The sequence below is a fragment of the Balaenoptera musculus genome, chromosome 6 (genome assembly GCF_009873245.2).
Source record: "Balaenoptera musculus isolate JJ_BM4_2016_0621 chromosome 6, mBalMus1.pri.v3, whole genome shotgun sequence".
NCBI lineage: Eukaryota > Metazoa > Chordata > Mammalia > Artiodactyla > Balaenopteridae > Balaenoptera > Balaenoptera musculus.
In genome coordinates this window covers 11,141,554-11,156,974 of record NC_045790.1, presented here as the reverse complement: position 1 = coordinate 11,156,974, position 15,421 = coordinate 11,141,554, and the positions used below count along the sequence as shown (strand labels likewise).

The 15,421-nt window shown below is 51.3% G+C and overlaps 1 protein-coding gene across 2 annotated transcripts; it reads right to left on the bottom strand.

The window, feature by feature from the left end:
• Positions 1-351: 351 nt before the first annotated feature.
• Positions 352-15,210, bottom strand: CLU (clusterin). 2 transcript variants are annotated; one of them, XM_036855357.1, is made up of 9 exons: positions 15,057-15,210; positions 11,444-11,560; positions 9,973-10,121; positions 7,717-7,887; positions 5,798-6,209; positions 4,649-4,753; positions 1,738-1,967; positions 850-1,019; positions 352-598 (listed from the first exon to the last, which is right to left on the bottom strand). In XM_036855357.1, exons 2-9 carry the CDS (start codon positions 11,520-11,522, stop codon positions 589-591), a joined length of 1,326 nt encoding a protein of 441 aa, XP_036711252.1. In that variant the 5' UTR covers positions 11,523-11,560; positions 15,057-15,210; the 3' UTR covers positions 352-588. The 2 variants fall into 2 exon arrangements, with proteins under 2 accessions (XP_036711252.1, XP_036711253.1); XM_036855358.1 differs by lacking the exons at positions 11,444-11,560; positions 15,057-15,210 and adding an exon at positions 10,698-10,783.
• Between the last annotated feature and the right edge of the window lie 211 nt (positions 15,211-15,421).

Genomic DNA, 15,421 nt, shown 5'->3' with positions numbered 1-15,421 from the left:
ATGCCTTAATTTTACCCCTTCTGCACCCTAATTTTCAATGTATTCCTTCAGGGTATCACCCCCCCCCCATCAGAATATGTATCTGCTTTATAATGGAATGGAAAAGATTCATTTTTCAGAAACATATTTTAGCTGGCTATAGGGAACATCTCTCTTCCTAAAAGCAAGAAATCTTTGAACTGGGTCAACTTCACTGTCCCACTCCTTTTATTCTCAACTATATGAGAATATACCATCTTAGCCATTGCTTTTTCTCTTCTCCTTTTTTCTTCCACACCCAAATGAAGGTGTGTGGGAGATTAAAAAAAACAAAACAAAACAAAAATAGCATAAAGAGGACACAGCAGAGCATTCAGATTACAAGGCGGTTTATTGAGTTAGTGGCATGCGGGGAAGTTCTTCCCGTGATCAGCAAATGCAGGCATTACAGTGCAAATCCAGAGGGAGAAGCTGGGTGCGGTCAGGAGGGCCTCGAGCCCAGGGCCTGGTCAGCTGGTGACGTGCAGAGCTCTCTAGAGGGGACTGTGCCTCATCGCGGGGACAGCTGGACGCAGACACCCCCGCACTTGGAAGAGCAACGTTCACGTCTCACTCCTCCCTGAAAAAGAAGGCGCGGAGGGGAAGGTGAGGCCTGATATTCACCGAGAGGCAGCAACCAACACTCCAATTCTTATCAACGCAGAGAAAACATCCTCCAAAGGAAGGAGAAAATTCCCAGTAACTTTGTGGCTTCCTGCCTGCGCTGTGGCTGCAGGAGCAGCGATTCCCAGGCCAGGTCCTCTGCCCTTCTCTCAGTCCCCAGGGACCTGATGGGCCCAGAGGGACCGCAGGTGAGGCCCGCACACTCACCGGCTCTTCTGGCGGTATTGTTGCAGCGCTTTCTCTGCCACAGTCTCCATAAACTTAGGACTGGAGACTTCTTGTGGGACCGTCACAGTGAAGGGGTAGGAATCAAAGAGCTTCACAACCACCTTAGTGAGGCCAGAGGGAACGCTGGGGTCGGAACTGTGGGAATTCACCTAAAAGGAGAAAAGTCACGAGAGGGCGGAAACAACGGTCAACACGGACTCATCTGGCACCTGAAGTCAGGCTTAATTCAGATCAGTTGACCCCTTTGCTTTTTACTGACCTCGACATCTATACAACTTGGTGAACAGAAATGCCCTAATTCAGAGACCCTCATTTGTGGGTGTAAATGTCATTCACGAAGGACCAACCCGGGGGAGCCCCACCGAGTAAAACATGTTTCCTTTGAGCAGCCACTGGCCACGCGGTGGTAGAAGAGGAATCAGAGGAAGAAAAAGAAAAGGTTCCCAGCGCTAGAGGAAAGCTTCTTATCACTGGAGGAGAACAATGGGCCGATTCATGAGCCATCCTAGGCGGGACAGGGCAGCAAGGCAGCTCCCCGGAAAGAGCACTAGCTCTGCAGCCGGGCAGACAGGTTCAAACAAACACCCAGGAGATCACCCTGCAGATAGGAGACCCTGGGTAAGCTGTTGAACCTCTCAGTTTCCTCATCTGTAAAATGGGTTCATGACATTCCACGTCACTGAGTGATGAGGTTTCCATGCACCACTGGACCTGAGGTTTTTGTTTCCTGCCATATGACAAATGCTCAGTGAAAAGCAGACATGCCCTCTTGAGCACCTTCACCCCGTTTCAGCCCTGGGGCAGGATCACATGAGCTCCAGACAACACCTTGAGCCCAGCTTCAGTGTGTGGCCAGGACAGACTCACCGTGGAGACGTGGAGATAGTGCTGGCTGTCGCTGTGCGTGAGGTTGGCCAGCTGGGACACCCAGGTGAACTGCTCGTTCAGCTGCTTCAGCAGGGAGGACGTGTTCAGCATCTTCTGCTGGTAGGACTGGAGCAGCTGGTCGTACAGTTTGCTGAACTTCTCCGCCAGCTGCAGGGACATGTTCAGCTGCTGGCGCAGCTGCATCTGAGAGGAGTCGTTGGCTGAACAGTCTGCCCGGAGATAAAAAAAAAAAAAAAGACAAACGACAGAAACGTGAAGGGAGAGCTAAAAAGGGATGAAAACAAATGGTAACCAGTTCACGCAGCCAGGACCTAAGGCAGAGCTACTCCAAGCTCCAGTCTGCCCAGCGTTCGCCAGCAGCCCAAGACAAAACAGACGGCTCGCCCCGAATGTAGATCGGCACGTGCGTCCTTCATTGAGAAAGTCTTGCTCTGGGAGACAACGTCAGCTGAACTAAAGTGTCTCAGGGACATCACTGATTTCTCTTTGGGTGCAAGACCCTGTCTCCTTGGGGACCAGCAATGAGGGGCACTGCCCACACCTCAAGAAGCACGGACCTCAGGGCTGCATGTGCTCAGACCTCCCTGCCCTCCTCCCTCCATTAGTCATTTCAGGAAACGGTGATGTTACTTGCAGCTGCCGTTTGCGTGGTACCTGCTATGTACCAGGCACCACCAAGTGCTCGGGATAGCCGTGATCTCTAATAGTCACATGTATTCTGACGTTAAGTCTTATCAAGAATGAAACTGAGGACCAGAGCGGTAAATCATTTGCCTAAAGTCATAGGGTGAATGATTGGCGAGGGCAGGATGTTGAACCCCGGGCTTTCACTCCTAAACTTGGGCTCTTCCTACTCTGAGTCTGTGGCTCTGGAAAATTCTCCAAGCTTGCCTATACCTATAGAGTTGGAAATTCTGGCCCCAAGAGCCTGGGTAGCAGAAGAGCTGGTCAGGACCCTCGGGCCACAGAGCACAGTAGCCTGGGGCTGGGCATCTGGGCTTGCCCACCTGCCCACCATGGCTGGTCGCCAAGCTCACCAGAGAGCAGGGAAGTTCACTGCTTTTGGTCACCAGGTGCTCACTGCAGGTTGTCAGGTGGATAAGAGCTGAAAACTACCCACTCTCTCTCTCTAAAAACTACTGTTTTTCTCTCCCTTGATTTTTGAAAAATATCCTCCAAAGAGCTCATCAAACCCAAGCAAGTCAGGGGGAAGGAGGAGTTCTTTGCACACTTCACCATGGTGGCTGTAATCATTTCTAAAATAAAATAAAACGTCAGGTGGGGCAAGACATAGGATTATTAACAATAAACTGGGTTGAAAAAGATATATAATGACGAAACTTAACTCTTCTTACCAGGGAATCATTGAAAATAAGGACAGTCATTGAGAGCTGGGTAGCAGTCTAGAGCAGCGGCTCTCACCTGGGGCGGTGCTGTCCCCAGGGATATTTGACAAGGTCTGAAAACCTTTTTGGTGTCACAACTGGGGTGAGGGAGGGAGGCTGCTGGCATCCAGTGGGTAGATGCCGCTAAACATCCCAACGTGCACAGGACAGCCCGCCACAAAGAAGGATCTGGTCCAAAATGCCAGTAGTACCGAAGTTGCGAAATTCCAGTCTGGAGGTCCCGGGCAGCACATGTCAAGTGGCTGCAAGCACCTTAGATAAGAGGTCATAGGTCTTCCTCGATGTAGAAAAGAAAACCACCGTTTCAGGAAGCTGTGATCAGTGAACGTTAAGGTCAGCGCCAGGGGCGCCAATCTGAGCTTGGGGATCTGTAGGTCTCTTCTTCTGGCCCTAACGTGACTTTCTCACGGTGTGATTTACACTCTTCTAATCATGGTATTTTATGGGATAAACCCAGGAGGTTGTGTACTCACCTCTCGCTTCTTCATAGATCAGCCTCTTACAGCACTTGTATTTCTTTTGCAGTAGCTTCTAAAATCACAGCAATGAGACTAGGAATATTTAACTAGACTCTGAAGGCCTGCCCGGGCAAACCCAAAAAGTATTAAGTAAGAGCAAAGCCGCAAGATCGATCCGCCTGGTACAAGGGAAACAATTAACTTTTTCTGAGCAGACTGTTGTGGGCCAGGAAGTGTTTCGCCACTTTTATAGCTGTTACTTCCAAGTAAGAAGAATTTAGTCTGCCTGATAAAACCGAAGGAAACAGTGGAAGCGAGGTATTTCCTCTGCCTCAGGGACCAACCTATCAAAGGTAAAGTTACCGGGAAGCTAGGGTACCACTAGGAGAGACCCACGTGTTCAGAGTAGAGAACACAGCAGCACTGGTTGGGAACACATCACAAGCGCCCCCAGGGCGTCATGTAATCTTGGGCAGGTCACCAAACCTTCTCTGACTGAGTTTCCTCCTCTGTGAGACAGGGATGGTAAGTGTAGCCACCCAGTTATTCCAGGGAAAAGAGTAAATGTTTGTAAAGTGTTTACAAGAGTGTTTAGTAACAAACACATGCGAAGAGTTTGTTTAACAGACTCCACACTGCCTAAACTCTCATTGTCTGCAGCAAAACATGAGGACGTCTACCAGGTTTGGCCCTTGGGAACAGACCAACTGGGGGAAGTCAAAGGATGACAGCTCTTTAGAAAAGCACGGCAGCTCCTCCCACCGTCGGCCTGTTGACCGTGAGCTGGATGATGTGGTAAGCACCTTGTATTCTGTCTCCCGACTTCAGGGACAGCCCCTCATCTTAACCCGCGACCCCAAATGGGGACCCAAGCAGAGCTGGGCAAAGGACTCCCCCACCCAGAGTCACAGCTGGAAGGCAGCAGAGCTGGCATTTGAACTCCCGTCCGTCTGAGCCCATAAAGGCAGCCCCAGTGAGGTGCTGGAGACCCGAGGACACAGGAGACCACGGGGCCCCCCGACTCACCCATGGACAAGATCTCCTGGCACTTTTCACACTGGTCCTTCATCTTCAGGCATCCCGTGGAGTTGTGGCGGATTTCCTTGCACACGGTGCGGTCACTGCTGTTTTCTGGAGACACATGAGGGAAAGTCATACAGAGCGACACAGAGATGGACCACCCCGATCTCCCAGAGCCCTTCCACACTACTGTCTGGCCCTTTGACATGGTTCTGCGGGCAGAGCAGGTTGGACTCTGGTTGTTTGCCTGCAGACACAGGCTCGGATCGGGGCTCCCTGCAGCGGGACCAGGAGGTGGTTCGGCCCCCTCCCCCACCATCCCCACCTGCTGACACATCTCCTGCCTGCTTGTACTTCTCTTTGGCATCATAACCCGTTCTGCTCTGCACTCTATCTGGCTCATTTCTCTCCCCGGGCCAGACAGCAAGCGCCTTGAAGGCAGGAATAGGATCCACCTTAGAACCTCCTTATAACACAGGGAGCCCCCCATTATGGATATGCAGTAAACTCCTTGTTCAGTTCAATACCCTCCTGTGTTTCCAATCCGTTTCAAGCCACACCCCAGTGCCGGTCAAACTGTAGCGTTTAGGAGATGGGGTTGGCCAACGAGTGTCTATTGGTTCAATGAAGGAAATCACTTCTGAAAGTTTTGGCTTCTCGTATCCATGTTAGAGTTCCTTCATTCAAAATATATTCATTGTGTGCCCATTCTCTACCAGACCCTAAGGTCACAGCCACAAACAGCTTTCTTAACTGTACCGTGAGCTGATTATATAATTTGTCGCCAATATATGCATGGCGTCCACATAAAGCCATCTGAGTTCCCAAGACAAAGGGGTCTAAGTTCTCTAGAGGAAATAGTCAATGTCATGCCCTCCAGTTGCTGGAAGGAGCTTGGTACACTCGAAAGAACACAGATTCCAAATCCTGCAGGGCTAGATTTGACCGGCTCCCACTTTGTCAGCTGTGAACCCTTGCACATGCTCCTTTACCATCCTGCCATAGTTTTCTCCCCATCAAACCGGGATGAGAGCACCCTCCCCAGGTTTCTGGGGGTGGAATTCAGATGACATATGCCAAGCCCCGGCCACCGTTCTGAGCATCTAACGGGTTAACACCTCAATGAACTGTGAGTTCCCATCCCATCCTCCTAACCTCCTGGGAATTCCGCCATCGGGAAGTGGTAGGGAATTCTATGCATGTGGGCATCCATGGCCTGCTGGGCCTGGTGGATCATGTCAAAGAAGGGCTGAAACATGTCATGGAAGTTCAGGGGTTCCAACATGGGGAAAGGCATGACATTCCGGGCGAAGCGGGACTTGGGATTGAAGAAGAGCGATCCCCTTGGGAACGAGCTGAAGGGCGAGTAGTACTGAGTGTCCTGGAACTTCCGGGGAAAGAACCGGTCCTGGAAGAGCTCGTCCATGATGTTGGATGCACGGTTGAAGCTGTCCTCCATGACGTCCATCACGTGGCCCTGCTGCCGGTCGTTCTCCAGTAGGGAGTCGATGCGGTCACCGTTGATCCACAAGTAGAAGGGGGAGCTCTGGTTCAGGAACTCCTCGAGCTGCGACAGGAGACAGGGGACAGTCAGGGGTGCTTCCCCCTTGTCAAGACGGACCAGGCCTGGCCCCTCCTGGCTGCACCCGGGGCAACTCAGAGTCACAGCAGGCGGCAGAAGGCCAGGCTGGGACTGGCTCCCCATCTCTGAACTGTGCAGGCCAATGCCCTTCCATTCTACTGACCCCGAGGGGAAGAATTTAGGAAGACCTGCGACGCCGAGAGAGTCACAAGGCCCGTCACATGAGACTAGTCTGCTGTCCTCTTTGGCCACTGGTGATCCCCAAGCCTGCTCAGCCAAGGGCCAACTGATAGGACTCCTGGAAAGGGCAAAATTCATGAGCCCTAGCTGAGCAAGGCCCACAGGGGAGGGAGGATCAATAATAGCATACTAAAATTTCTTAATTCCTTCTGTTTAAGTGGACGCAGGGCTCTGCCACACTGTGGAGCCATTTGTTATGTTAGGCAGCTAATAATTGCTGAATGAGAGTCTTCAAAGATGGCAAGTACCTGGCACAGGTGCTTTTCGTGACTCCACATTACTGCACTCATAGCAGACATTACCAATTGATCATAGCGCTCTGGGCCCAAATGCAGCCAGAACTAATTAATTGCATCCGGCATATGAAATGAAGCTGTGATATTGTGATTTATAATAAGAAATATATATTTGGTCTGGTCCTTGACAAAGAGGTCCTAAAGCCCTTGGAATTTCCTGTGATAAGAGCAATAAAGGTGTCTTTTGTTATGTTAGTGGGGTGACTTTTCGGAAAGCACCTAGGGATGGGGGCTGGTCGCCAGGGGAGCCAACCCTAGATTAGAGGGTTGGAACTTTCAGCCCCACCCCCTGATTTCCAAGGAGGGGAGAGGGGCTGGACCTTAAATCAATGACCAATGGTCAATGATTTAATCAGTCGTACCTATGTAATGATGCCTCCATTAAACCCAAAAGGATGGGCTTGGGGAGCTTCTGGGTTGATGAACACATGTGCCAATGAGATGCAGGAGACTGTTGAACTCGAAGAGGGCGTGGAAGTTCCCCACCCTTTCCCCATCCCTCCCCCTGGGCATCTCTTCCATCTGGCTGTTTCTGAGTTATATCCTTTTATAACACACCAATAATCTAGTATGTAAAATGTTTCTCCGAGTTCTATGAGCTCCTCTAGCAAATTAATTGAACCCAAGGAGGCGGTCATGGGAACCTCTAATCTACCGCCAGTCAGTCAGAAACACAGGTGACCACCTGGACCTGTGATCGGCGGCTGAAATTGGGGGTGGGGATGGGGAGGCGTCCTGTGGGACTGAGCCCTGAGCCTGTGGGGTCGGACGCTGTCTCTGGGTAGACAGGGTCAGAGCTGAGCTCAACTGCAGGACACCCAGCCAGTGCGGGAGAAATGCTTGATGGGGAAATCCCCACACTTGGAATTGGGTGCAGAATCAAAGAAGCATATTCAGTTCTCCTCACTGCCCACTCAGAGCCCAGGCTGTGCTGAAGAAGCGGGGCCCCTTGTCACCTGTTGGCCAACCAGTCCGGAGCCGCTTCTGCAGACGCGCGCGTAGAACTTCATGCAGGTCTGTTTCAGGCAAGGCTTACACTCCTCCCAGAGGGCCGTCATGGTCTCATTGCACACCCCCTGGGACGCCTTCAGCTTTGTTTCAGAATCCTTGGTGTCATTCAGGGCATCCTACAGGAGGACCCAGGCTGGGTTAGCCACAGAAACCACGGCTTCCCCTTCCCCAAGCAGGCACCGTGGTGCTGGCCCCCCGGCCCAACCTGGCCACATGGGGTGCTTATTTCCACCCCTGCTCTGGCTCACGTGTTCCCGCATCTGCCCACCTGGAATTCCCTCCCCATCTGGCTCTACACGTCCTCTCGTCTTCAAGATCCAACTGCTCCTTAGTCCTTTCCAGCCATTAGAGCCCCTCTGGACAGCTCCTTTCTCTGACGATGCACTTACAGTCTTTACCCCAGGACTTCCCTCTCGCTAATGCCCCACTTTCTAGTCTCAACTTCTGGAATTTAAATGTCATCTTTCAAAGCTTCCCTGAATCTTATTTCTCTATTGCAACCATGGTCCCTGGCATGCCAGGGGAATAGGTAAGCTTCCGAAATTAAAGCCACCACTACTACCAAAACTCTCCAAGACGACCATGACATTTGATCCAGTAATTCTACAAGAACCTATCCCAAGGAATTCCTGCAATAAAGGAAAAATCCATATGCTTGAAGATATCTGTTACAATATTCATGTGTGGCAAAAAAAATACTGGGATCAACCCCAATGCTCAAAACTAGGGGACAAGTTAAGGACACTGTGGTACTTACAAAAGGTAGATAGGACAGCATTACAAGGGATGTTTGTAATAAGTTTTAAATATTATAATAAGCATTTTTCATGTTAAAAATTCATGAGTTTGAGTATAGCCACTGTCCAAAAAGTATAGAGGAGAAAATGTAGTAAGAAATAGATCAAATGTTAAGTGAATCGTCCTTAGGTAAAAGGGTTATGGAAAAACTTCTGCTTTTCTATATTAAAATCTTGATAAATGAGTGTATTACTCTTCAAAGAATTAAGTAGACCATCCATACCCCAAAGCAAAGCTACACTATGAATATCTGAAAATGTGAGATCTTCTCCTGCTCTGTGTCCCCTGTCTCCTCATCTGAGATGGGGAAGGCCACCACGCCTCCAACTGGGCCAATTCACAGGCGTCAACTCTGCTGTCCAATTCCATTCCTTTCTTTCCGGTTCGCATATTCCTCAACTAAGAAGTCATGGAGTCTTTTTCCGAACTTGATATACTTTATCATAGAACCTGGATTGTCAAATATCAAATTCCAATGAGAAGTGCAAAAATTCAAGAACAAGACTTGCCACTTCTACATGGGCTCTAGGTTTCTCATAGTGTGACTAGAACTAATACTGATGCCAAGAAAGGCACTAAGTTTCAAAGAAAGTTAGAGCTGCACCCAGGCCAACATTTCCTTAGGTGGTTTCCATGGAATTGTGCTACAAGCTATCAGGAAAAAAATAAATGGATTCCATGGTCAATTCGATTTGGAAAACACTTGGATTAAATGAAGTTACACGTGCTTCCTTTACCGCACAACTTCTCTGAGTCTTTATAATGCTTTTACTCTATGCATTAGGGATCATGAAGGTGGCAGGGGGCCCCATCTCAGCATCTCTGTCATTAGGGGTAGGGTGGCAATGGGCATAGGCTTTGAGGAGACCCTGAAGGACACTGTTGACTTTTTAAATAAGCTGTTTATTGAATTATAGTGTTTTACTTTTGTATGTTCACCATTGGACCTAGGTGTCTCTTTACGAAGTAGTCCAGAACTCTATAGAGACTTGGGCAATACAGCATGTGCCTGCTGTACCCCCAAAGGTATTGCCCCTACTAGATAAGCTTCCTGAAGGTAGGGTGCCATCCCTCTCCTAACCTGTGACAGTGACAGACCCTACCCAAAGCCTGCCTTGGAGCTTGCACATAGTCTGGGTTTAGAAAAATCTACTGAAGTGAATCTGGGTGGCAGGCCCTGGGCCAGGCTTGTAACAAAACCAGATCCAAGATCTCACTGCTTGAAGCTTTCAAAAGCAAATAAACCTTCCCTATTTGTTAACCACAGCCCCAGTATCAGCTGACACAACCGGAGAAGGCCTGCGGGTCACCATAGTAACCTGGCAGGGCACTCGGAAGAGCAATGGCCCCTCCCTCCCTCCAGCACAGTGGATCGAGGCGTGGGTCACCGGGCTCTTCCTTACCTCTTTCTTCTTCTTGGCCTCCTCTAAGGAGCCAAGCAATGACTTGCGCTCTTCGTTGGTTTGTTCTATTAGGGTCTTTATCTGTTTCACCTCCTTGAGAGCATTTTTAATTTCTTTATTAATGTACTTACTCCCCTCGGTGGACATTTCTGCAAGAAAAGAGCAGGGAGGTAGATGAGGCCAGAGGAAGGGATGGTGCTGGGGATATAACCCTGGAACCAGCTGGAACGGTCAGAAAGGCCAGTGGGCCTAGGGGCTGCCATGGCTGGGATCCCCCTGGCAGGCAGCCTTCGGGCCCCAGCTTTGCCCTGACACAGGTTCCATCCCAGGGCTCACTGTAGACCCAGGGCCAGAGAATCGATTACACCCAGCTGCTCAGAAATGCAAACCATCGGGGAGCGGACACGCCCCAGAGGAGGGACAACCCAGTCCGCCCCTGGAGCTCTGGAGAAGCAGCCTACTCAGCTGCAGAAGAAATTTTTCAAGGAAAAAAAAAAAAAATCCTGGAAGCGTAACTGTTTAAGCATCAAAATATAAAATAGTGATATTGTGGATACAAGTCTTTCTGCAATGCAGTTTAAGCAAACATCGGAACTTCGCTGTTCCGATGCACAGTGTCAGGTGACAGGGCCACGGAGGTGACTTAATAGCACCATCCTTCAAGGAGACTGGGATCAGACACCAAACCGTGTGACAAATGCAATGAGACAATGTCACCAAAGTACCGAAAGTAACAGCCAATGCTTCTCTGGTTCTTATCTTGGGCCAAATGCTGAGCTGGACACTTCACGTGCATTTTATTTAATACTCTTGACACCATCTTCACCCCTCTGCACAATCAAGGATAAAGAATCGCAGTGAGATCAAGATACTTACCCAGGGTTATACAGCTGGGGAGGGCGGAGCCAGATTCCCACCCAGCTCTGGGCTCAACGCTTGGGTTTTTAACTATTACCCCATAGAGTCAGTCAGCTCATAGGACAAGAGTGGGGCAGAGGGAAGACAGGTTTCAGGAAAGGCCTGGCAGAAGAGGGGAACCATCAACTGGGCTCTGAAGGATGACAAGCCCTCGTAGTGAATGATATTCCGCCTTTCCTGAATCCGGAGCATTGGTTTTCTAGGTGGAAAGGTGGTGGATACAGGTAGTAAGTGCTATGGAAACTCAAGGGGAAATCCACAGAGGCTCCAATGGTCCAGGCTTCATGAAGCTTCGTGGAAGAGGTGTGGACACCGGACCGAGCAGACGGGGAGGGGAACAGCCAAACGAGCTGCGGCAGTCAGAAAGGACTTGGGGTCTACCTGAAACTGCCTGGAAGCCCACCTGACCACAAAGAGCCTAGGCCGGCGAGAGAGGGCTCAGAGAGGGGCCCGGGCAGAGCAAACCCGATCCGATGCACAGGACAAAGATGCTCTTAACCCTTGGGGCCCTGACAGAGGGACGCATGCCAGGAGGGCACTCCTGGTCACTTACCCTGGAGCTCTTTGTCCGAGACTGCCCTGCCGTTCTCCCAGCTCAGCAGCAGGCCCACCAGCAGCAGTAGAGTCTTCATCTCGCCTCCTTCTCCAGTTCTGGAATCCTAGCACGCCTCTGTTTGCAGAGAACAGGGGACTGTCATGGCAACAGCTAGACAGCCTGCTGGTTACGGGCCCAGCCTACTGCCTGTGTGGCTTCCCAGGAACCCTGCCGAGGCCTTGCCCTCCACTCTCCCCTCAGCTGGCATCACCGACTTTTTATCCCAAGGAAGTGACAAGAAAGTATCAGACTTGCCACTGGGCCCCTTCAAAAGAAAGTGGAGGAAGCGGGTACGGGGAGGAACCACAGGACAGCAGCCTAATATAGAAGAAACGAGAACTCCAGAGTCAGAGCCACTGGGCTCTGGTCCAAGCCAGCCGCCCTCCTCCTCCTCCTCATCCTCCTCCTCGCCCCCCATAATAGCTGACTATGCCTAAAAAAGGCACATGTGCTTTCTGTATCCAGAGAGGGCATCTATCTGGTGATAGCTGCTCACATCAAACAAACCCTGAAAACACCTCTCTTGGGTCACTAATCTGGTCTCTGCTGTCCCCCTAAAGTGGGGACTGCAGCCCAGAGCACAGACAGCCCCCTGCTGTCTGCATCACCCATCCTGCCCACAGCAGGCATCACCAATCAATCACAGCGCTGTCCCCACCAGGGCTGGACACCTCCTGAAATTGCTTTTCAAGGGTCTGAGGCAGTGACAGCCTCTGGGCTGCTACAGGGAAATAAATCCATTTGTCATCCCTAGCGTGGAAGAGAGTAGAGCAAGGCGGGGAGGACAGTTGTCTTCAGGGGATAGAGGGGGGGGGGGGTCAAAGCCAAAGGATTAACGGCGGAGGGGGTGCAGGGCAAGGAACCTCCCCAGGAAAAGTCCCTGTGGGAGGACGTGCCACTCTGCTCTGCCAGGTCCCTTTCACGCAGCCAGTCCCTCTAAGCCCACAGCAGGGTGTCTGCCAAGGTCCTCCCGCCACCACTCGGCTAGCTGCCCTGAGCCCTGGACCAAGCTGGTCTTACACAATGGACCCTTTCCCAGAAGCTGAAGTTGTTGCAAAACAGAAACCCCTCCCCCCGCACTGCCCTCCACCCCAATGCTCATCCGAACTCACCCGTTTCCCCTAAGAGAATGGGAAGGGGGTCTCCCCTTCCTGAAATGATGTACATCCAGAAGCTGCTCTCCGCTCAGCAGGCCCATCTGGACCCTTGGGAGAATATTAATAAGGCAAGTCTCTCCTGAGACATAATTAGTAAGGCAGCCAGGCTGTGGTTCCCGAGCAGCGTGGGAGAAGAGAGCGGGTCACCGCCTTCCCCAGAGATGGTGAGTGGGCAGCTGAGCCAGGGTGCTATTTCAGGTCTGTGAGGTTCTGCCCTAGCTGCTCACTGAAGCCTGAAACGCCTCAAACAGGGACAGAACCTTTGTCATGCCAGAGAGAGAAAGCCGGCGAGAAGCACCCTTCCAGCAGAGGCCCCCGATAGCAAAGACTTCTGAGAAATCCAGACATGAGCCTCTGAAATAGGTTGGGACCAGAAGACGGGGCATTGGGTCCTGACGAAAAGAGAGACAGGGCAGCCAAAGGCAAGGGCTCTGGATGAGAAGTCTGGAAACCCAGCGGTCAGTACGGGATCTCCCACCAAGAGCCTGGGGGCCATGGGAGCCATCGAGTTCCGAGCTGGGAGAGAGACCTGTCTCCTGCCCAATCCCTCCACCTCAGAGGGGAGGCCGAGCCCAGAGACAGGATGGGGCTCCCCAAGGCCTGCAGCAAGCTGGTGACAACCCCAGGATGAGAACTCAGCCCTCCCAAACCCCAGTTCAGTGTTCTTTCCTTGACACCAAGTCACTTAAATCTCTGAGCCTCAGTTTCCTCACCTGTAAAATGGACCTAATAGAGACCTTAGAGATGGAAATGTGTTCTGTAAACACAAGGGTCTTATGTAATCATAGGAAATTCCGACTCCTTCAAAATTGACGTAGGATCAATCATGGGCATTGGCAGTATCTATCGGGGAAGTGGGAGGAGGTGGCGTGTTGGGAGAGGGACAGAGGAACTGAAGCAGGTACACAAAGGTCACCTGTGGTCCCTCCCCGACTGTGGGCTTTGCCTTAGTGATGTGATCAGCTCCTACGAATTACCCAGGAGTCTTGTTATAATGCTGATTCTGATTCAGAGACTGCTTTTCTAATAAGCTTGCAGGTGATATTGATACTAGTCCAAGGACGGTAAGAGAACAGCGGCTGCGCGGCCACACTGCCGTCCCTTTGCACTGACTCACCTCCCCACCCATGTCCTGGCCAGGGTGCCTGGTTGCCAACTGCTCTGATTGAACAAGCCACTCCAAGGCCCTCCTTTCCCCAGAGGAAGCCGTGGGGAGGACATGGTCACGCAGCTAGTAAGCTGCAGGGTTTAAAGCCCAAAGCCCAAGCTCCTCTCCTACTGCCTTCCCAAATGCAGAAAACTCAACCAAAAAGAAAAATGAGAAAATAATTCACCTGTAATTCACACCATCGAGAGGCAAACATTAGCACCGTGGTATATTTCCTCTTTTCTATGCATTTGCATACAATCGGATCCTTTACATCCACTATCTTCAAATACTCTCTAAAAGCACACTTTTGTGGCCGTATAATATAGTCCTTTTTCTGATGTACTTTATTTGCCATCCCACAAGCCGGGCACTTAAATTGTCTGTAATTTCCAACTATTATTATCGTGAACACTCTCGCGCGCATCCTTTTATAGTATCTGTGCTTACTCTTAAATTCTAAACTTCACTCTTAAAAAAATAATAATAATCAGTTTCTTTTTTTCATTAGGTCCAGAAATTCTGGAAGGTCAAGGCTTGGGTTCTAATCCCAATTCTGATACCTATTTGCTGTCTATCTTTGGAGATGGTCCTAAACCTCTCCAGGTTTCAGATTATCATCTATAAAATGAGACAGTTGAATCAGATGTCTGAAGTCTGATGGAGGTTGTGTGATGTTTCTCTGATGTACCCTGGTGCATTAGGAAGCAGAAAGAGTAGGACTTCAGTGGTTGCAACATATACTTAAATCAAAACATCGTTACTTATAAACACACAATCCAGAGAACTAGAGAATTCGGGAGCAAACAAGATGACTCATGCGCGCAAGCTGACAACCACCCCTGGAGCTCAGTACCTTTCCAAGGAAGATGCCGCGGGAAGGCTGCAAGTGCAGGCCAGCTCTGCCACTCACTAGCCTGGCCTCGGGCAACAGCCTCCGTCCTCCAAGTGTCCACTTCCACATCTTTACAAAAGGAGGATCCTTACACCTATCCCGTTTACTCCACAGAATTGTGGTTGGAGCTGATGAACAAAGGGCCTCCTGAGTCCCTTGCCTGTCTGCCGGCAATTCCGTCCCGGCTCGGCTGTCTGATGATGGGGCTCCGACCACCTCCCTTCCCTGGATCCGCGACTCCATCTAAAGCGCCCCTCTGACAGCCCTGTGACTCCCAGTGGTCGTCCTCTCCTCGCCTGGGTGCCGCACCCCGCCCGCTCATCAGTCCCGGCCAGGCCCTGCGCAGGGGCAGGAAAGGTGGGGACATCTCACCGGTCAGCGGTGCCCGCGCGCTCCTCCTGGCGACGCCGCGTGCACAGCACGGTGAGGCGCTCGTATTTATAGCGCTCTGCTGCGTACACACCCACTTTGGGGCTGGCTGCAAACCTGCATGACTCACGCCCCAAGAATGCGGTAGAAAGCACCGGGAGCTTTCTGGAAGCCGGTGCGGGAGGGGGTTCGGAGGTGCGGGCGGGTGGATGTCCGGTGCAGCACCCGGCAGGGGGCGCGGGGGCGCGTATCAGCACCGCGAAAGGCTCCGGCGGAGACAGACCCTGGGGTGCGGGCGCGCACCGCTGCCGGCTCCCCGTCCCCGGGGGCTCAGAGCTGGCGCATGGCGCCCCCAGGAGGGCAGAGCC

Bases quoted from the DNA above. Each gene is read 5' to 3' on its own strand.
- CLU (XM_036855357.1), bottom strand. From the start codon at position 11,522: ATGAAGACTCTACTGCTGCTGGTGGGCCTGCTGCTGAGCTGGGAGAAC. The intron at 4,754-5,797 runs GTTAGGAGGATG...ATGTGTCTCCAG, and splicing joins GATGGCGGAATTCCCAGGAG to AAAACAGCAGTGACCGCACC. The intron at 1,020-1,737 runs GTGAGTCTGTCC...TTCTCCTTTTAG, and splicing joins ACTATCTCCACGTCTCCACG to GTGAATTCCCACAGTTCCGA.